At 49.1% G+C, this 20,371-nt stretch overlaps 6 protein-coding genes across 8 annotated transcripts in view; 2 read left to right on the top strand and 4 right to left on the bottom strand.

The window, feature by feature from the left end:
- Positions 1–64: 64 nt before the first annotated feature.
- Positions 65–1,772, bottom strand: LOC125953613 (quinone oxidoreductase-like protein 2). The gene is made up of 3 exons (XM_049683293.1): positions 1,522–1,772; positions 830–1,452; positions 65–756 (listed from the first exon to the last, which is right to left on the bottom strand). Exons 1-3 carry the CDS (start codon positions 1,675–1,677, stop codon positions 318–320), a joined length of 1,218 nt encoding a protein of 405 aa, XP_049539250.1. The 5' UTR covers positions 1,678–1,772; the 3' UTR covers positions 65–317.
- A 356-nt stretch (positions 1,773–2,128) lies between these two features.
- LOC125953616 (fumarylacetoacetate hydrolase domain-containing protein 2A) lies at positions 2,129–3,616 on the top strand. The gene is made up of 4 exons (XM_049683297.1): positions 2,129–2,415; positions 2,480–2,885; positions 2,958–3,289; positions 3,352–3,616. Exons 1-4 carry the CDS (start codon positions 2,309–2,311, stop codon positions 3,509–3,511), a joined length of 1,005 nt encoding a protein of 334 aa, XP_049539254.1. The 5' UTR covers positions 2,129–2,308; the 3' UTR covers positions 3,512–3,616.
- Positions 3,593–4,388, bottom strand: LOC125953624 (39S ribosomal protein L35, mitochondrial). The gene is made up of 2 exons (XM_049683306.1): positions 4,272–4,388; positions 3,593–4,210 (listed from the first exon to the last, which is right to left on the bottom strand). Exons 1-2 carry the CDS (start codon positions 4,294–4,296, stop codon positions 3,675–3,677), a joined length of 561 nt encoding a protein of 186 aa, XP_049539263.1. The 5' UTR covers positions 4,297–4,388; the 3' UTR covers positions 3,593–3,674.
- Positions 4,389–4,394: 6 nt separating this feature from the next.
- LOC125953627 (uncharacterized) lies at positions 4,395–4,912 on the top strand. Its single transcript, XM_049683310.1, has 2 exons — positions 4,395–4,526; positions 4,587–4,912. Exons 1-2 carry the CDS (start codon positions 4,409–4,411, stop codon positions 4,802–4,804), a joined length of 336 nt encoding a protein of 111 aa, XP_049539267.1. The 5' UTR covers positions 4,395–4,408; the 3' UTR covers positions 4,805–4,912.
- On the bottom strand, positions 4,849–5,905 carry LOC125953623 (U1 small nuclear ribonucleoprotein A). Its single transcript, XM_049683305.1, has one exon. It carries the CDS (start codon positions 5,791–5,793, stop codon positions 5,143–5,145), a length of 651 nt encoding a protein of 216 aa, XP_049539262.1. The 5' UTR covers positions 5,794–5,905; the 3' UTR covers positions 4,849–5,142.
- Positions 5,906–6,035: 130 nt separating this feature from the next.
- LOC125953592 (putative uncharacterized protein DDB_G0277255) overlaps positions 6,036–20,371 on the bottom strand; it is a 33,944-nt gene continuing 19,608 nt past the window's right edge. The window contains exons 3-7 of one of the 3 annotated variants that reach the window (XM_049683250.1): positions 9,164–11,276; positions 8,751–9,086; positions 7,461–8,048; positions 7,196–7,393; positions 6,036–7,125 (exon numbers count right to left, since the gene is read on the bottom strand). In XM_049683250.1, the coding sequence (XP_049539207.1) occupies positions 7,087–7,125; positions 7,196–7,393; positions 7,461–8,048; positions 8,751–9,086; positions 9,164–11,276 (3,274 nt within the window). In that variant the 3' untranslated portion in view covers positions 6,036–7,086. Of the gene's footprint in view, positions 7,126–7,195; positions 7,394–7,460; positions 8,268–8,750; positions 9,087–9,163; positions 11,277–20,371 lie in introns of all 3 variants that reach the window. The other 2 variants (XM_049683249.1, XM_049683251.1) reach the window with 2 other exon arrangements.

Below are 20,371 nucleotides of genomic sequence, written 5' to 3'. Positions count from 1 at the left end.
GTTCCCGGTGGTTCCTTGGATCGAAACATCAAAGCGAAATGAAACAACACGACCACCTGCTTGGGACTATTGGTAGGATCTCTTCTATTGCGATCTGTTTTTTAGTTTGCATAGCGCACGCCGTTTCTATCCAGTAAAGGGGTACGCCGTTAACAATACATGGCCCAAAGAGCTGTTTAACAGAAACTCAACAAAAAACATTAAGTAGGTTAAGGATGATGCGTAGAAGTCGTAACACGATTGAATTCATAAATAGTTACTGGGAGGCAAATGCTCAAGGGGATGTGATTGATGACCAACTTTACAACGATAGTTCTTCAGTCTTTGGATTTCTTCTTCGCTGCCGCATCATCCTCCTTAGTGCTATGCTTCTTTTCCGCACAATCCTCCTCGGGATCCGTACACTGTACATCGATCAACACTTTGCCGGTGCATTGTTTTTGCTGCACAAACTCGATCGCCTGCTGTATCTTGGCTAGCGGAAATACCTTACTAATGTGACCCGCAATCATACCCTCGGAACGCATCTCAATTGTATCGGATATCATCTGCCGGTACGTATCGAGGTCGGGATACTCGTAGAGATCGAAATGCTGTACGTTTTGTAGCAGTTTCGCTCTGCCTTCGGCTGATTCGTCTGGTTTGTCTTCTTTACCCTTTCGCTTAGGTCGCTCAAATTGGGGCACTTCTTTGGGAAACGTTTGTGCATTGTAGAATGGATCCACTGAAATGAGTTTCCCTTTCTCGGGTTCCACACTGAAAAGAAAAGGGATTAGGGGCCATGATTAGCATATTGCGAGAGAATACAACGTCCCGTAGTGATACTCACAAATCTGCCAGCAGATGTAGCAAGCCCTTGCCGACGGCATCGTACGCAACCTTGGCCTTCTTATCACCGAGCGCATCCTGGATGCTCTTGTACAGCTTAGTGTAGTTGTTCTTCATCATACAGACCGCTTTATGGGCTCCCTTGGAGCGCACCAAATCCGAGCTGCTCTCCGTATCGCAGATAGCGATGACTTTTGCTTTGTATACGCTAACAGCGAGATCTATTGCTGCCAGTCCCATCCCAGCTGGCCCTGCCGTAATAAGGATAAGATCGTTCTCCTTCAGATTACAGTGTAAGGCGAAGGTAAGCAGTGCCGTTCCGTGACCGTACGGTAGGACTGCCATCTCTCGCAACGGAACCGATTGCGGGACAGTCCAGACATCGCGGTTCTTGACCACCGCCTCCGTCACGAGGCCACCGTTGGGATCCTGAAGATCGTTCATCACCACCACGCGATCACCGCGGTTGAAGAAATGCGGATTGTCCTTGCCAATCTCCACGATCTCTCCCGAGAACTCATGGCCCGGTATGAACGGAAGCGGGACCTTCAACTCTTTATGCTTCCCGGAAATTATTTTTACATCCGTCGAATTCAGGCTGCAGTAGTGGACTTTCACACGGACCTAGGCGAGTAAAAAGGGTGTGGTAGGTTAAACGATGCTCCACAAATTGTGAAATTTCTGGTTGGTTACCTCATCGTTTTTCAGCTTTTCCACCTTTTTGATCACCTCTAGAGTTAACGGTTTGCCCGGTTCCCTGAGGACGGCGGCTCGATGTGCTGCTCTTGATAGTAGTGCACTTCCTTCCGAAAGGTGTCCCAGAACGGAGAACAGTTTTGTGGAAAACATTTCGGATCTTTTTGTGAAAAGTTTTATCTCGAAACTGGAAATCCCCGTTGCGCCGGGTGCGCTCGAGATGCACCGAGTGACAGATCGTGTTTCAAGCCGCATTCAACGGAACGGCTTATGAGCAAAAGATGGATTTTACGGTTCATTTGTTTAAAAACTAGATAAATTCACTAAACAACTGTTAGTACAAAAAAAGTTAAGCTCATTTATCAGCTTACATTCACTCATTCCATAGAATTTTAGCCACTAATCTTCAATTGAAATCCTCCACTGACCCCTTGACCTTACGTTATAGACACAGAACATAAAATCATTTGCACCAACACACTCTCAATTTATGCTGGGGCAACATAAATTATGCTTCTTGTTTGTGTGTGTGTGACGAGGGTTTGTTTTGATGCTGTAATCATCCCCATCCCCAATCCCTTTCCAGGAATTCTTTTTAGCAGAATCCTACCCCCCGACATCCCACATGATCTCCCGAGAGGCGACAAAACACGCAATCGCAAGATGATTTTCCTTTTGACTTGTCTTTCGTTGTTAGATAAGCCCCATTATCAATCCCGCTGCTCCCCACAGTAGGCTTGTGCGCGTGCTAAGCCGCCGTTCTTTTGGAAAGTCTCCCGCGAAGATGACGACGATTGTTGGTGCTGCGCTACGCACTCGCGGCGCCAGTTCGCGACTGTCAACCATCTTGGCCAGCAGCAGCACTATCCGGTGTCCTCCCACTTCTCCAAGGTAAAAAAGCTGGAAGAAATTTCAAAGGACGTTAGGCTGATGAATCTAACTACCTCCGAAACAGTTGTCGATTCTTTTCGAAATCCTCTTCCAAAGCCATGCGTTTCGTTCAGTATCGTACTGGAGCGACCGGAGCCCGACAGCTGCTCGGTGTGTTATCGGAGGATGGCTCGAAGGTGTCTGATATTTCAGAGCGATACGGTGGCGATTTGATAACGCTGATACGCGCGGAACCCTCGTATGAAGAGGTGAAGGCAACCGCCTCGAAGGTGACCCCGGTCGCTATCGGAGATGTTGAGCTGGTGGCCCCGGTCACGAACCCACAGAAGATTCTGTGCGTGGGACTGAATTACAGTGGCCACTGCGAGGAACAGAACAAACCGATCCCTAAGGAGCCAATGTTTTTCAGCAAATACGCGACGACGATCGTCGGTCCGTACGATGATGTGATCGCTCATCGTATCAGTGATGTATGAACACGGCCAGCAACAAATCCGGATCGTACATCATTTTATCATTACCGTATTCCTTTCTTTCCGCAGCAAATCGACTGGGAAGTGGAGCTGGCCGTGATCATTGGCAAGAAAGCCAAGAGCGTTAGCAAGGCGAACGCGATGGAGCACGTGTTCGGATATACGGTCGCGCAGGACATTTCGGCTCGTGATTGGCAGAAGCAACGCAATGGAGGCCAGTTCCTGATCGGTAAATCTATGGACACGTTCTGCCCGCTGGGACCAGCTGTAGTACACAAGTCGCTCGTTGCGGACCCTCACGCGCTGTCGATCAAGTGCAGCGTGAATGGAGTGGAAAAGCAGAATGGAAGTACGGGCGAGCTGATCTTCCGGATCGATGACATCATTCAGCGTGTCACGGAGTAAGTTACCGCTTAGTCTCCCTGTCGAAATATCCCATTATCGTTCCGTTTCGTGTTTCCAGATCCATCACACTACTGCCAGGAGATGTTATTCTGACCGGAACACCGGCCGGTGTCGGTATGCATCGCAAACCTGCCGAATTTCTGAAGCCGGGCGATGTGATCGATAGCGAGATTGAGAAGATCGGTAAGATCAAGAACAAAGTTGTAGCCGATGCCTAAGATCACCTGCTGGTTCTGGTTTAGGAGTTGATCGGGTTACGGGTTTTAAAGTGAATAAACCTATTTGATTTTGAACGTGCAATGTAAAACCGAGCAAGCAGCCCATGTCCTTTTGGAGTCATTTTTTACTTTCGCTACTAATTAGAATACAGGATCATCTTGATCACTTCAGTGCCTTCCGTCGGGTGTACACGAACTCTTCGCGGGTATGATAAGGTGCGTACGGATCGTTGATGTAATGTCGAGGGCGCTTCCAGTACTTTGTGACCATCTTATCGAGGAGGGTGGCCTGGGTGGCGTTAACAAGAACGTGTTGCCGTAGGCGCCGCTTCCGGTTGGCTTTCTTCCGCCACAGCTTCTTGTGGCGTCCCGACAGGGTACGGATCCAGCCACCCCAATCCAGACGCTTGAACCGCTTCACCACTGCCTTCACCGTCTTCCTTTTGCCTTTCCGCATCGAGAACTTGATCACGGTTCGACACGGTTGAGTCTGCAGCTGAGGACAGGCTTGAACCGCATCTAGCAGTCCGAGTGGTTGCGATGGTTTGATGGACTGTACTCCAACGATGACAGAGCGCAAAGTCGGTCCATTATTCCGCAAAATTGTAGAAAAACTTCTCGCGGATTCTTGACCGGTAGAGATTGTGTTTGTTCTTGCGGCTCGGGACACAACTCGGGGAAGAACCGATCGGCGGAAAGCTGTGAAAGCGATGGATTTGTTGAGAACCAGAACAGTACAGGATCCCACGAGAATTCTCACCCGATACCGCTACGTTTCGTAGCATTCTTAAGTAAATAAATGCCCGGAATCTCTGGAAAATCCTTCAAATTCACATTCCGTATTCTCACGTAATTCCGGCCGAAAGTCGTCGTTTGACAGCTGTCAAACCTCAAAACATGCTTTTTTCCACGAAAAAAATGGCTCAAGGAAAGTTGAAAGTAAAATCCAAACCTGCGGCAAACCAGAAAAAAGCGGCCGCTCAAAAGAAAGGAACGGCGTTCAGCAAGCGGAAAAGTAAGTATCCATTCCATGTCACCTCGCGGATCGTTTCACGGATTTCCCTCTCCCACGTAGATGCCCCGATTCAGTCGAAGAAACACAAGTTCCAGGAGGACCACAAGCTGAAACAGGCAATCACGCGAACGGTGAACAAGAAGAACGAGGAGGACATCCGCAAGGTAGCCTACGAAGGGCAGACGAAACTGAGCCAGGCACAAATTGCCGTGCAGGAACATCATCGAAAACAGGCCCAACTTCAGTCATCATCAGAGGCGGGATCATCAATGGGTTAGCGTTTCACCGAGGAACGCAACTCAATAAGAATATTTGTTTCAAACGGAATGCCGCTTTATTTGTAATAAAATCTATATCCTACCTCTAAATAGATCCGTGTTGGGTTGCCGGAGGTGGCTAGAACGCGACTCTGAAAGTAAAATTGGTGATGGTGTTGGCCGCTGGGGAAGCGACCGACACCGACACCGAAACCTACAATACCATGATAGCGGGGTGTGCAATGCTTAATGCATGGTTTATTGGTTCAGCTTGATACTGTACATTATTCTAAAAGATACCTTCTCCTTTGACCTCCTCGTACTATCCTTGAAACGGATAGCAAACAGAGTCCGCACGCTCATTTCTTGGCGAATGAGATCTTCATCGCGTGCGTTGGAGTGATTTTGAATCCTTGAAGCGCCTCCCGGGCGGCACCGCTCTGCACTTCGGAAGCAAACTCCACGAAGGCAATATCGTGCCGATTAGGCACCAACCGCACCTCCTTGAATCCCGGGAATTGGTTGAACAACATCGACAACATCATCTCGTTCGTCTCTTCGGGCAGGTTGGTGAGGAAGAGGATCTGGTTTGGTGGCTGTTCGGCTGTGGCCGAATTGTTCGTAGCGCCCACCTCTCCCGCAGCCTTCTGTTTCTTCGATTTCTTCTCTTCCGTCGGCACCGGTTTTGGTTGTCGTACGCGCTTCGGGCGCTCCTGGAATGTGCCCTTCAGTTTTGCTATCATATCGCTGTCCGTCTTGGAGTAGTTGATGCGCATCGGTTTGTCGTAGAACGGGAATCCTTGCATGGTTCGCATCGCGTTCGTCGCGCTGCCGATCTCCTTGAAGATGATGAACGCCTGTCCCCGCATCCGCAGCGTTTTGTACGCGACGATATCCAGAATCTGGCCGAACTGCGAGAAGATAGCGTAGAGCGACTTCTTCAGCTCCTCCTTCTTGATTTTCTCGTTGAGATTGTTGATGTAGATGGTATGATTGGGTCGAATATCCATCGTGGATCAGTTTCGTCGGCACCTAAATACTTAAAAACCTTAAAAATACAGATTTTTCTCCGTAATCAACCCGCGAACGATTTTCGATGACGCCTAACCTCACTTTCCTTCCAGGACGCCACCTTTGACAAGCACTATTGTCGCGTTTACGAGCCTGGATTGAGCGATGCCAGTGTTGCCAGCCGATTTGAAGCACCGGTTTGAAAATTGGCAGTTTGAAACACAAAAAAAAACGAACCAGGAGAAACGGCTGTACTTACTCTTAAACTTTTATTTGGCTTTCACTGTTGTTTTCACCACCGTTTGACGATCTCGCATATTTTCTTTTCTTCCATTCCTACACAACTAGACAATCATAAAATTATTGTTGCTTCTGTTGCGAATAATAATATTGGATAACATGTACCACTACTCCCTATCATGTTCCACGGACACTGTATATGCTGACGAATCCGACCTGCAATGGCCTAGCGCTCATTATACTCCCACAAGTAGCTCCGGTAGATAGTGTCGCGTGGAACCTACAGTATGCCTCACACAATTTGTGAGTTAAGCTGCACTGAAAAGCAAGACCACCCGAGATGGGCAAGTCTTTAATTCAATTATTACAAATAATCCGTATCAAAAGTGCAAATTATAATAAGATAACGCTAAGCTGCACACCTTTCTAATATTTCATTCATGATTTCAAATGCGCTTGACCGCTTCATCTATACATAAATCTTCATTATCTGACCAAGGTGGCAGATGCTCTCCTAACGCAAACAATGATGGTATTGTGGGATTATAAGAAAATGCGTTTCTTCCTTTTGCATTGAAAGTATCACATTAAAATGAACGAAGCCCTCTGCAACAAAACTCTTTGAATGTCGCCTCGCCTCTCTCTCTTGCTCTCTCCTTTCGATTGTACATTCCTCTAAATACATTCGGTGCACCGGGTCTATCGTGTGGCGACACCAGAGCTTACAGTAGTATATGCAAAAGAGTAATGAAACTCTTGAACCATTACTTGTCTTGCGAAGAAGTTACTGTGTACAGAGTTTGCTATCTCTCAACTAGTTAGTTATAAGTGGTTGTTGTGTTAAGCCTTCTGGGGCACTTTTAAATGTCTTCAGGGCCAACAGAGGCTTGGTCAGTGCCGTGTCGCCCAAAAGTGAAATATTGTGCACCACAAGTTGTAGCTTTCAGCACAATATATAGAACTACATATTACGAATATATAGAACTTTCAAAACTTTTGCTATATACTTATACACTTTTATGAATTATGATGAAAACGTCGCTGCTCGCTGCTTACAAGCAAACCTCTGAATGGTCATCCCATGCGTTAACCTGAAGAACAGAGAAACAAAAGCCACTAATGAGTATCGGTCGTTAAGAGCAGATGTCTGCACAGCCTTACCTGACACTCTCGGCTACAGTACCACTGATTTTTACAGCCAGCGCAGACAAACTGGGCTTCATTTTTCTTGCAGCCTTGACATTGTGGCACATCGTTCTCATTGATTTCTGCTCCGCGTCGTTTCGCATCGCGTAATCCTGTATCATCGCCACCCTCGTCGATTACTAACCGATCGACACTGTCATCCGCTTCGTCGTCCTGTGAACGGAATGGTAATAAAACGTTAGTATGAATGGTTGATGCGCGAACGAGCTAGTTGACGTACAATGTTGAGATATGGTTCGCCCTTGAACAGATGGTGATCCCGAAGACGTTGTAGTTGCTTGTGCTGTTCCTGCATCTGCTGTTGCTGTTGAGCAAGCAGTGTCTGTTGCAAGCTTGGCCCCATGACGGGTGTAATCGAAATTTCCGAATTGTTTTTCGACAGATTCAACCCGCTGACGAAACTGTTCGCGGGCAGATTGACCAGAGCACCGGACGTTACGGTGGCGGATTGCTGTGATCCACCCATCCGCTCCGGAGCCGTCAGTAGGCGTGCCAGGGTGGGAGAGAATGTGTTAATGTTGGCCACTGTCGCCGCACTAACACCACCAGCACTCGCCGGTCTGGAAGTCGATTTTGTGAGAATTCCGTGTAACAACGAATTTGTTGTGCTAGAGTTGACGGCGCTCAGATTGGTGGCGGTACCGGCCAGGCTGTTATTATGAGATCCAAGAAGTTCGGAGTGTGCCGTCGAGTTCATTACGGGATGCAGCGTTACCTCGGGCAGGGAACCACCTTTTGAGCCCGATTGCTTCTGCTGGTGGTGCAGATGATGGTTCGGCAGATGGTTCTGCAGGTTCTGGGGAGAGTGCTGCGGAGACGATACCGTGTTAGCGGCGGCATTAACATTGGACAGCAACTGCAGGTTCGACAGCAGGCACTGCTCGTTTTGGCTCATCTTTGCAAACTGTGCCAGCACGTCCTTAAGGAACTGCTGGCCGGCTGCACCGGAAGTTGATTGCGCGGACACCAAAGACGAGAGCAGATTCGAGGTGCTCTGACTCGAATCATTGCTCGACGGGCGTGAATTCTGTGGAACGATGGAGAGTAGGTTTGGATAAACAATCTCCAATGAAAGAAGCGAATGTACGATCGTCCACAAGCACTTCGGGATGGAATTTGTGATGTTTTTAGTGTCGCATGGAAAGGTTAAATGTATCGATCAATTCCAAAACCATAGTATACACCAAAAACAGCCAGTTTGCCAAAGATGAGTCAAAGGTTTGTAGGTGCACATTTGCCTGTCTGCCCGAACCACCTGTGTTTTGTTTGTGCTGCATTGATTGAATTTTGTTAAAAATATAACCACGGTAAAAACCCAGCTAGTTCATCGGTCACTGAATACTTTATAGGGCGCAAAAAGTAGATTTTAAAACTAGGATTTTTTGTAAAAAAACACTCAACAAGGAGGTTTAAGGGTGATCTGTGAGATGAAGGAGCTAATAGTGGATTTTTACCTAACCAACAACCGTAAAAGTAACGTAGCCGAATCCAATAAGCTACTAGTACATACCTCAGCAGCAGCTAATAATTCCGTAAGGCGATGGGCAATATTGTCTACGGAGCTTGGTCTGGATTTGCCTCCTGAAAGTGCCGTGAGGCTAATGGCACCACCATCACCGAAAGATCCCAGATTGCTGCCGCCATTGCCTGCGCTACTACCGTTGTTGATGTTGCTACCGGAACCGATATTTTTCAAACGACGACCACGGCGTGGCACATTTTCTGGGTGCTTCTGCCGGTAGTCGGCTATAATACTGCTAACATCCTTTCGCATTCCTTGGCGACCGATTTGAAGTTGTTGCTGCTGAGCCGCACTCGAAGGGTTATGATGACCGTTCTGCAGAGACTAAAAATCAACAAAACAAAAACAGATCAGAATCAGATACGTTCATTCTACTCGCTATAGGATCATTCTAAGCTTACCGTTGAATTGCTACCGGACGCTGTAAGCCCAGCCGAAATGGCTAGATTGTTTAGGATTTGTTGGTGATTGCTCAGCACTGGTTTGGATTGACGACCATGCTGCTCACCGCCGGTACTGGACCGGTCATTCTTGTTGTTTGTTCTCGAATTCAGCATCATGTTGGTCGAGGCACTGGGCACATGCAGTGGTACCATCGTAACTGAATTGTTAGAATTGTTGAACTGCGATATGAAGCTGTTGGTATCCTTTGCGTTGGCATACCGCTTGCTGTTGCTGCTGCTGCTGCTGCCGCCACGGTTAGAGATCATTGGATTGCTATAGTGACCGGAAGTGTCACCGTTAATGTAGTTGCTGCTAGACGACGTTAGCGTCACCGATGCGGGACGAATCTCCACCTCTGGTGGTGGTGTCGGGGGTCTAGGGCCCACGGATGATGATCGTTGCCCTGAATGGTGCTTTTGATGATGGTTGGTAAAGTTTGATGAATCCACATGATTGTACACCGAAGAATCACCCAGCGGAGTATCCGTAATACCGATCACATGCTTCCGACGATTCAACCGTAGCAATATCTCTTCCTTTACCTTTTTCAGGTGCAATAGATTGTTCCACTTTGTCTCAGTATCGCGAATCATCTCATTGAGCTGCGCTATCTCCTTCACTAACAAATCCGTATGGCTTTGGATTTCATCGACCGAGGTGTTCTGTGTCGATTCAATGTACTCATTCACCACACGCTCGTGCCGTTGATAGTTGGATTCTATATCCACCTTCAACTTTTTAGCCGGTTCCATTGGTTCATCCGTTATCGTTGCCGATGGCACATTGGTGGTCGCCGACTCGCTGCCTCCCTCGTCTACCGAGCGACGTCGTTTTCGACTTGTTGATGGAGGATCCAGCTCCATGGCAGATGCAGTTTCTTTAGTAACCTCACCCACCGTGCTGCTTCTGGCCAGCGGTTTCGCCTTGGAAAGATTCTGCACATCCGGCTCCGACCCACTGACCGCCGTTGTTTGATCAACTTCATTCTTAACTTGTAGTTCTTCCTCTTCCATCGCTTGTTCTGCCCGCTCTGCGCGCTTTTGGCGTATCTTGTCACTCGATGCAAGCGGTGTCGAGGTTACGACACCATCATCATTCTCCTTTGAAGCCTCTTCTCCGCTACCCATGTTTACCGCATCCAAAGTGCACTTGGCAACAATTTCCTTCGATTGCTGCTCTCTGGATGGTGCAGAACTGCTCGAGTCAGTTCCGGATCGTTTCTCCTTTCGTGGTGTGCTATCATCACTAGAGGACGATAAATCAATGGCGCTCTCCTCCGATTCATTCTCTTCACTAACCTCGGACCGATCTTCGGATTTCTCGGAATACGTATCATCCGACCCCGATGCCTGTTTGTCAGTGGATGATAATGGCGATTTAGAACTATCTTGCTTACTCTCTTCTAACTGCTGTTGCTGTTCCTCTTCTTCCTTGTGTTCTTCCGGGTAATTTTTGGTCAACTTAATACCATCTGTCCCTTCTGGACTCGACTCTACGGTAGGAACTGTCGATTCAATTGCCTTACTTTCGGTTATGACCTGTTGGTTTGATTCCTTCTCGTCAATCACCTTCACTGCCTCATCAGTCGCCACCTTAGGTTGTGCATCAGCAGCTGGCGACGGTTCCGTGCTTGCGGAACTATTGACCGTTGGTGTGGTGGCCGCTATGACCGATTTCTTCGAAGAAAGCGCAGAGAGCGCATCATCGCTTGAGTCAGCGATCCTCTCCGGTACCTGCTCCATTGCCGTCGCCGTGGGCATCTTGTCGCCTTCGGGAGTCGTGGTACTAGAGATGGTAGTTGTGTTTGAGGATTTGTCGTCCTCCTTACGTCCAACAACCGGTGATGGGATTCCTGGTGTAGCTTCGCTGTCCACCGTCGTCTCGGTGGCTTCTTTGGTTTCACTAACGGTAGTACTCTTGCCGGTTAGGATGCTCGGTTGCTCGCACGCTTCAGGCTTGCTAACTTTCGGTAGCCCAATAGCGGGTTTCGCAATAAATATGGCTTCATCCGGACACATAAGGAACCGATTGCTACGCTCTTCCATTACGTGCATCCTTCGCTTGTTTAATCTAAAATGAACAAAACGGAAACAGAGTTCACTATTAGTAATGCGTCTTAAACCTCTTAACGCTGCAATAAGCTGTTAATGTTAGCATTTGTGAGCCAATCCCAACGAGCCTCAAGCTCAACATTGAGCTGTCGGTATCCATTAATCCATTCTGTCAAGAAGCCGCCTTAGCTAGTTTGTAGCAATCTGATCCTTGGCGGGTCTTGACACCGGAATTCAAACCAATCTCATGTATCCGCTCGTCAACTACCACCATCACCACCCTGGAATGCCAATCAGCATTGAACATGTTATCCACATTTGCAGGACGCGTCTTGTGTGAGCGACATCACACCGCAACGTGGCAATTGTCGGTAGAATGGGGCTTTGATCTTCCTTCCAGTTTGCATACTCCCCACAGTGGCCGGTAAGTCACACCACCAATCGATGCATCCAACATGCAATTCCCAGCAACGCCGCCAGCCTAATGGTCACAAGGACATTTCAATTAACATAAAGCAACGCACTCGAGGTGCATCCTTCACGGTATTGCAGCAGCAGTAGCAGCTGGCGTTTCTCGAGTTGCATCTAAACTCCATTGAAAGTATTCCTTCCTTCGTTTTGCTTCTATTTTTAGTCTGTTACTCGACGCAACTAGACAGCTAGACAACTCTCCTATTTCAAGGCTCTTTTTGCAGGCATGGAGTGCTTCGCCGATCTGATGATCGATCCGACATTATGCTCACCACCCACCCAAAGAGCCGTAGGAGTGCAAACGATTGTTACACGCCGACATTCGGTTGACCTTCGAATAGCTATTATACCATCATCACCATCCGCAGCAGCAACAGCAGCAGTTCAGTGACAGCGTGGTAAAGAGAGCGTTAGGTTACCCCAAACGGAGCGATATGTTGCGCTGCCCTGGCAGGCCTGGCAAGTCTGGTCTTCTGGTGAAGCTCGCGAACGATCCATGTTGTAGCGGCTCGTAACCTTCTGACATACTTTCGGGAAAGATCAACCTGCACCACGCACGCTACTAGCATACTGGTTGCTTGGTTACTGCTGCCGTTCGGTTTCGCTTGGTTTCTGGCACTTTATGGCCCCTCTGTCTTCGACGACCTGGCCATAAACCTTATTCCTCTATCTTCGAACCGAGGGTTCGGGGGCACTCTCGACACGCGTGGTTCCAATGCTAAAGCCAAGCACTCGAGCAACCACTGGAGACAAATGTAACTGGGTACGGGCACAGTTCGTGGACCTAGAACAACTTACGAGGTCCAGGGGCACTTTGCAAGCGCCTTGTTCACCACCGTGCGACTCCAATCGCCGCTTGCGTTCCTTTACCAGAACCCAGAACACGCTTGTGTGGGCTTTACACAACAAGGTCGCGCGAACTGCAACTGAATTTATGTTACAAGTGGGCGTACATAAGAGCTGGTTCTAATGTTGTACGGCACCTTGCCCTGGAAGGCATTTAAGACCGGTGGTGATCGACGCCGGACGACGGTGCAGCAACCGACACTGTTTACTGTTACCATTTGCAACTTTACCTCTCTTCTCTTTGCCCTCCTCTTTGTATTAGAATTAGATGAACAACATTCACCTTCCCCACCCTCCCTTCGTCGCAGGGTGTGCACTCGCACCGTTGAAGGTCTTCTTCTTCACCCGTGGCCGCTCCAACTCCTTCAAGGACTGCGGCACAACAGCATGCAGGCAACCCTGAACAGCTCGTGCCCATAAAATCGAACTACCTCGATCAAACGATCGAGCGAGCGAGCGATCGATTGAGCGAGCTGGTGCTGGGGTGCACGAGATAACTTCCGATGCGATGAAGTCATGTGCCCTCTATCATGTCCACCACCGCTCCCTGCTTCTCGCATCTGCATTATTGATGATGGTCGGAGTGGGGCCAGGTGTCGATGACAGTTGGAAACTGCAGCCAGTCATTGAGTGGGGCCAGGATTAGTCGCCGTGACATTTGACGATTAGGTTGCACCTTCCCCCGCCTCAGGGCCGCACCAGCGCACTGCGACGATAGTAAACGCTGAGCCAAGGGCACCAACAGATGGAAAAGGTACGTACGTTCGTCCGTGAGAATCGCACATAGTGGAAGAGCGGGGAGGGCTATAGTAGAAGGGTGGCCGCCTTGTGATGGTTTCGCCTTGGCGGCACTCTGTCATTATTAGACGATCATTGATCTACAAGAAGAGCGTAATTGTGGTGACATTTGCTGATCTCTCCACGGTCGCACGAGAAATCATCGAAGAATGTTGCCACGACTTTGTCAACGACGCTACGATCGACCGAGATCCTCCTTGCATTAGAACAAGCAACCACCGTCGTTCCTACGGCGATCTAATCTGAGTAACAAAACCACAAAGCGAAACGAAAGCCACAGAACTCAAGGTTAGATCCACGCTCCACCACAATCATAACCACCACGACCACGAGTAGTGGCGGAGAGAAAAGCGTTTGAACAAGCGCGGTAAACCAAGAATTTCACGAATATCGCGTGCGAAGGTCAAACAGACCGAGTGCTGATAAGAAACACACCGAACGGACGGACGGACGGACGGACTGGTCGCTTTCATGCCGGCCGTCTCGATGTCTTCAACAACAAAAAGGCGGATGATCCTCCGGCAACAAAAAGGTGTGGCATCGGCAGAAGGCTTCATCCGTGACCTCATTGAGTCATCCACTTCACGCTGCTGGGCCTGGTGGCCCTGTGGGAATCCAGAGTGCAGGCAGGCAGGCAGGCAGCGCCATATGTCTGTCGGAAGCCATTTTGCGTGAGGATACATTGTATACCATACGCCACCGCCTTACGGTCGGTCGCCGATGCACGGAGAGACCGTCGCCATGCCAAGGTTATGTACTTAAAATGTTAAACTAACCCACATATATAGCACAGGTATTCTCGAGTCTCTCTGCACAGAATTGTCACCGCTGGTAGTCCTCCTTTCCCAACGAACATCTTCTTCACAACACACACACACAGCTGGCAAAATGGAAAGAAGGAGAAAGGAAATCGCGGGAGGGCTTGTCCTTGAAAATATGCGTTATAATGCGGCCTCAGACTCGTCGTCGAGTGCTGCGTTGTTGTGATGGTGGCGGCCACTTCACTTGAACAACCATACGGTTGCGGTGGTGCCAGTCTCTGGCATGCGTGGGACATCTAGATCCTACAGAGAAGTTACCTATACTTGGAGCTATCGAACCCGGTGCACCATGAACCGTGTGTGTGCGAGGTGATCGTAAAGTGCGTCAAGGATACACGCCACGGAACCTTCGCGAACCTTGGCTTCACTAGAACACACACAAACACACACACACATGGACAGGATCTTCAAGGTTGATGATGCCAGACGGCCGGATGGTTTCACTCGGCATGCTTCTGGTTCCCATGACCTCCATCCGTGGGCCCGCACCATGGAAAGGAGGTCCAAGCGTGTATGCGTATTAACTAATGCATGAGAGCACCCTCCGTCCTCCGTCCGGATGGTTCAATGAACGGGCTGACCGATGGGCTGACCTGACCTAGTCATGATATGCCTCTGCTAAGCCATGGTTAGAACTCGATGGCCTCCAAAGCAGCATAGAAAATGCATAGGGGGCGCACCAACGACCACCACCGGCGTACGCTCGCTTTCATGCTGCACCATGGTGTGGCGCGAAGCTGAAAGCTGCTGAATGAAGCGAATGCAGGCGATGATTGTCGTTGGCCTTAATTCGGCTCTGATTGGTAGAAGGTCGTCGCAGTCGCCATCGTCGTCGTCGTCGTCGCCGGTGCCGGTGCCGGGCCGTCACCGATCGACCAACCGACCAACGACCGGTTGTTGGTTGGTTGCCCGGTTTCGGTGGGTCAGTCGGCTAGTGGCCTGACATCCGATGGGGTCACGGCTTGGTACGGCCCCTAATGCAATAGCTGCACTCGAACTCACACTCGACCCAACTACTCGAATCGGAATCGGCATGGAAAACTGTGTCAGCTGCAACGTCCATTAAAAAGACAAAATGATGTCCACCCTTCGAGGCCCGTGGAGGTGGAAAGTAGAACAAAAGTTTACGGGAACATACACCCTCCTCCCTGCGTACACTTTGGCGGTGGTGTCCGAATTTTTAATGAGACCCCGCGAAGTCACAAACCGAAATCGTTCGAAGCATTTTCATTTCAAATTCGAAACCGCTGGTTCTAGCTGCGATAGAGAAAGAGCGTGCGAGATGACCGTGCTCGATTCCGTATCGAACGGATGTGTCGCTTGTCCTTCTCCCTACTCCACCTCTCATCCAGCTTCTGGACTATTAAACAGACTATGCTTGTGTGGTGCTCCGCACGAAACGCAATGGCGCATCTGGCACAACGTACTGGCAGATGAACCCTGACGTAGATTTGCGAGCGCAAGTACCGGATGATCACCCGGGCACAGCGTTGATGCTGCCACGTTTAGACACGTTTGGTTTCGTGATGCAGACCTCTGGCACCACACTTACGTAATCCACCACCACGCTCTGCACATCTGCAACCGCTCTCTCGCAGAGTGTCGCGTTAATGTTAATGGAACCAACAGGCGCTCCCCGCTCTCGTTGCAAAAAGGGCAAATCCAGTACATCAGCGATTAACGAGGAGAGCGGCCCCTCCTTCTGCATTATCATGCTCAATCGAAGCATTTAATATAAATCACATTATCTTCGAGACAACGCGGCGTCCTAATGATTGGTGCAAGATTAATTCTACCAGAACCATAATCTGTTACAATCCATTCTACGGCCAATGGCGCGTGTAGGACCGATTCTGGCATTTCCATTAATTATTTATCAATCAACGCTCTTCCCCGGTATCTGCCAGGCATCGCCATTTGTTAATTGTGGTCCCCATCAGTGCCACCCAAAGGTGACACATTCGTCTACACAAACCCTATCCCAATGGTCTCCCCCATCGGGGAATATGGCAGCGTCAAACACAAGAACGCAACAAACCCCCGGTGAGGTGAGGGATGCAAATGCACCACATCGCATTCCGCCACCACTAACACCGAAGCACACACGGCGGTGCGCCGACTAGTGAGTCGCAAAAGAGCGGATTGGTAATTAAAATTTATATCTTTTCGCCAACTGGTTTTCTGGAATATTCTAGCACGGTGCTCGCGGCTCGGGATTCGCATTCAAAAGGCATGAGAGAAGTTGTGCAGTGCAATTCTTCCCGCGTGATTGGTATTTGCCACATGCCACCACTCCTACCTTCCCATTACCATGCGTCTCCACCACCACAGCAAACACGCAAGCACGCCATCGAAGCTCACAGTTAATCGATGCACACTCTTCAATAGTTCATTTCGTAGATTATAGTAACCAAAAGTGAGGTTTCATTTAATTAACATATTGCTTTAGTCTAGTAAAACCGCAAAAATCAACATTTAGTGCGAACCATATCGCCTACAGCGCCACGCACATAAGACCCTCCTATATACTTGTACGTCGTTCGACGGACACGCGGGCGATCGAGGTGAGGTGTGGAGTGCAACAACTCGTTCTAACCATTTATAACGACGATAATCTATTCTTGAAGAGGGAAGAACCCGCTCACCGGTTCATCTTGGGAGAATAGCAACAGCATCCGATCACAGTGGCACCCTACCTCCCCTCTTGCCCTCGTTCTAGCATCTTTCTCGCTCGATCCATACACCTAGACGACCTCGAGAGCTGCGGTCGTGCGAAACACGCACGATCAACTCAGGAAAAACCTCCACCCAAGAGGTGGTGCCCTGGGATTCATTTTTTTGTTCTTTGGCGCGCGCGCGGAGTGAGTGTGCGATAATACACCAAGATAAGGCGAACAGCAGCAGCAGCACCGGTAATATCGGGATTAGCATGGGAAAATAGGCTCCAGTACGGCGGCTGGCTGGCTGACTGGCTGCAGGCCAGCGAAGCAGGGCTGGCACGTTCTGGCTACCATTGCCGCCACATGGCGCGCAGCGCAGCGCAGCGATGATAATAGACGGTGGATGATCACGATTGATGGTCGCCATGATCGCGAGAGCGATGCCGTGAAGGTCGCGACACGGAACCACCATTATGGACTTTGCGGAAGGTGGCTACCAGAGAGTGGAGTGTGGCGACGACAGTGCACGTGGCTCATCAGGTGGTGGCGATCCCTTTCTCGGTCTTCTCGGGTTACGTAAAGGCATCGCGACGTCGGCACAAAGTTCCGCCCTTTGATGGCCATGACACTGTCAGCGCGAACGACGGGAGGCCAAACGCGCAAACGAAGGGCGATCGCGAGCAGCAGCAGCATCTTGCGAGTCGACAGTTTAGGGTGACAACGATTAAAATGAGCGTTTGGTGCGACGCTTCCCAAATAGGATGGAGAGAAGCGAGCGACACGCTGGCACAAAATGGACTGCAAGCTGACCATGACCATCACTTGCTTCCGTTTTTAACTTTAAGCACAAACGTAAGAAGCTTATTCGCCGACTGTTATCGTCTAAAACGTTTGCGTTTTGCGGCGACAAACGGCGATAAGCTTTTCTGACCGCACCGCAATCGAACATCCGCGATTCACGATGGAATAAAATCCGCTTTCTTAGAACCACTGCCTGAGGGAAATTCCCAGGAGAGAAATCGAGACGCAAATGAAGTGAAACGACAACTCGAGGGTGGCTAGAGGCTTGTAGAACTAGAACACAAAAACCTATTAGGCCAAACACAAACCGGGCCCCGGGGACGGCACGGGGTTGCCCTGCAAAATGCAATTTTCCCTCCCAAAGTGCAGAGAATGCAACGCGTGCGCCGTAGAGGCATGTTTTCCATTCCGTGTCTACGCCATTGTTTAACCGAACCGAACCGAACGTCTTCTTATCAATTTGGCAGATCGCAACGGCGGCAGCGACGGCAGCGACGCAGCAGTGCTGCTTGTGGCTATGATTATGGCGACGACGTTCATCCAGCAGCAGCAATTCAGCTCCGCTCACTCATCAGCTGCCTGTGCCTGCTGCCTGCTAATTGATGCTCCTCCAGTAGCTGGAGAGCGGTGATGGTGCACCCCATATTCTGCCCGTAAGTTATGGGAACGAAACAGAAAACAGCACATAAATGGCTGTGGGGCTGCTCTCCCCTGAGGAATGGTAATTGAATGGCGCGGATGTGCACTTGGGAGCAGGAGATGACGGCTACTGCTGCTGCTGTACAACAAGGCTCGATTGCGAACAGAACAATCTAATAGAACTACGATCGTGGATCGGTTTTCATGGAGTGATAAGCGGCGAGCACGATAGAAATCGTGTTCCGAGATACTCGTCATGAATACGAGCTCAACGCTCTAGCCACGATTAGCATAAACGGATCTACTGGTACACTTGCCATCATAATTAATTATGGAAAATGTATTAGATAGCGATTGATAATTCGATGTTACTAGTACAAAAGAATCAAGTTTTTCTTTTCCTTATTTTAGGTTGAAGACAAGTTTCATTCGATACCGTGCTATGTGGAGTAATAGCAGAAGCACATGGCTACTGCGATCAATGCAGGGTGCGCCATCAAGACAGAACCTATTTAAATGTTGAATAACTCCGCCATTTTTCATCCGCTTTTGGAAAATGAATCAGGTTTATTTAGATTATCTCGATTTCTCGATTCGACACACAAAAAGCGGTTCTTTTTGGGTATGTGTCATGGTAATTGACAGCATTTCGGGAGTAATAGTAGCAATTATTAGCTATTAGTTCTTCAATTCCCTCATTTCACTCAAAGATTTCGCTCATTCTTGGCGCTATGAATTTATCTGCCCTTTTAAACTGAAACTCTTTTTTTGCACTGACTTTCCACTTCACAGCTTACTTGATTTGATATTATTTCAACATTCAGCTCCAATGCATACTTCGATGAATTCGATATTCTTCAAGTGGTTTAAGTTTGGCGACTATCCTGGTTAAAACAAAAATTACTCAAAATTCAAGGAGGCTTCAAGAGCCGAGTGGCAGAACGTAATTTAACGGGGTCAACTAGTGAAATATAAAAGAATTTTTGAAGAACTTTTCATATGAATTCCATTTTCAAAACCTTTTTCATTAGTGACCCTAGGCTTCATTCGTTCGAAATACTGAGTTCTCCGATGGCGTAATAGCAAACACGTGTGAAAACTTTTCAATCTTCCATGCCAAATGCATTCCACCGTTGCTGTTGCTGCTGCCATGTGTTTCCGATAATGCTGGTCGTCGGTGGGACTGGTCGTCAGGTCTCCCACAGCATTTATGGCCCTCTCAAGGCGGGAGACCAGTGACCATAAAATCCGTCACATCTTCAACCACACCTAGCGAGTTTTGGTCGACACTCCGTAGAACCGAACGACTCCCCTAGATCAAAAAGGCCGATCTACAGTGAGACAGCGTCACCGAATCGCTGGCAGAATCGATTCGCCACGACCGACCCACCGCGAACTCTCCTGCCGCAGGATGGTGGTATCGATAGCTGCTTCTTCTCCCGGAGTGCCTGTTGGTCGGTTCGATGATCGACTAAACCCAACAGCACAACAACCAGTGCCCCAACCAATGGCACTAGCAAAGTTAGCAGTTATTAAATCACCATTCCGTGACCGATTTAGATAAGCCGCGCACAGTAACAGCATGGTAACAGCAGCCAAGTCTTATGACCACCATAAGTTCCTCCCTGGGGGGGACGGGCGATGTCAGTAGCTTCATGCGCAACTTCACGATGAAGAGCTGCCGGTGAGCGGATGTGTGGGCAGTTCATTTGCCCCACTTAAAACTCATCGAACGTGCTGCTGCTGCTGCTGCTGTAGCGCGCTGCCAGTACGGGCAGCGCTGCAGTGCTTCCAAAAGGCAAAGACTTCTTTGCCTCATCTGCTGGATGCGCATGCGCACCAATACGTCTTTCTGAGCAACCCCCTCTCCTCTTTGCCAGGCACGGCAAGTACGTGTTCGCGCAGCAGCTTTTGCACAAATGAATTGGGTCTTATTCATCGTTGGCGTCGACGTCGACGTCGATGTCGTCTTCGTCGTCTTCTCCCTTGAGGCTGCTGATCGCAGACCATAACTTATGCCATAACTTATGGCACCAGTGTCTCGTCTTCATCGCGCGCTTGTGCGATTCTTTTCTCGA

The sequence above is a fragment of the Anopheles darlingi genome, chromosome 3 (assembly GCF_943734745.1).
Source record: "Anopheles darlingi chromosome 3, idAnoDarlMG_H_01, whole genome shotgun sequence".
NCBI classification, from domain to species: Eukaryota; Metazoa; Arthropoda; class Insecta; order Diptera; family Culicidae; genus Anopheles; species Anopheles darlingi.
Note: the sequence above shows the minus strand (reverse complement) of the source record. Positions and strands in the feature narration are given on the sequence as shown.

Excerpts from the sequence above, each read along its gene's own strand:
- LOC125953624 (XM_049683306.1), bottom strand. The coding sequence starts at position 4,296 with ATGCTACGAAACGTAGCGGTATCGG. Across the intron at positions 4,211-4,271 it reads ACGAAACGTAGCGGTATCGG|CTTTCCGCCGATCGGTTCTT; the intron begins GTGAGAATTCTC and ends TCGCTTTCACAG.
- LOC125953613 (XM_049683293.1), bottom strand. The coding sequence starts at position 1,677 with ATGTTTTCCACAAAACTGTTCTCCGTTCTGGGACACCTTTCGGAAGGA. Across the intron at positions 1,453-1,521 it reads AAAAGCTGAAAAACGATGAG|GTCCGTGTGAAAGTCCACTA; the intron begins GTAACCAACCAG and ends TTACTCGCCTAG. Across the intron at positions 757-829 it reads CTACATCTGCTGGCAGATTT|TGTGGAACCCGAGAAAGGGA; the intron begins GTGAGTATCACT and ends TTTTCTTTTCAG.
- LOC125953627 (XM_049683310.1), top strand. The coding sequence starts at position 4,409 with ATGCTTTTTTCCACGAAAAAAATGGCTCAAGGAAAGTTGAAAGTAAAA. Across the intron at positions 4,527-4,586 it reads GGCGTTCAGCAAGCGGAAAA|ATGCCCCGATTCAGTCGAAG; the intron begins GTAAGTATCCAT and ends TCTCCCACGTAG.
- LOC125953616 (XM_049683297.1), top strand. The coding sequence starts at position 2,309 with ATGACGACGATTGTTGGTGCTGCGCTACGCACTCGCGGCGCCAGTTCG. Across the intron at positions 2,886-2,957 it reads TCGCTCATCGTATCAGTGAT|CAAATCGACTGGGAAGTGGA; the intron begins GTATGAACACGG and ends TTCTTTCCGCAG. Across the intron at positions 3,290-3,351 it reads ATCATTCAGCGTGTCACGGA|ATCCATCACACTACTGCCAG; the intron begins GTAAGTTACCGC and ends TCGTGTTTCCAG.
- LOC125953623 (XM_049683305.1), bottom strand. The coding sequence starts at position 5,793 with ATGGATATTCGACCCAATCATACCATCTACATCAACAATCTCAACGAG.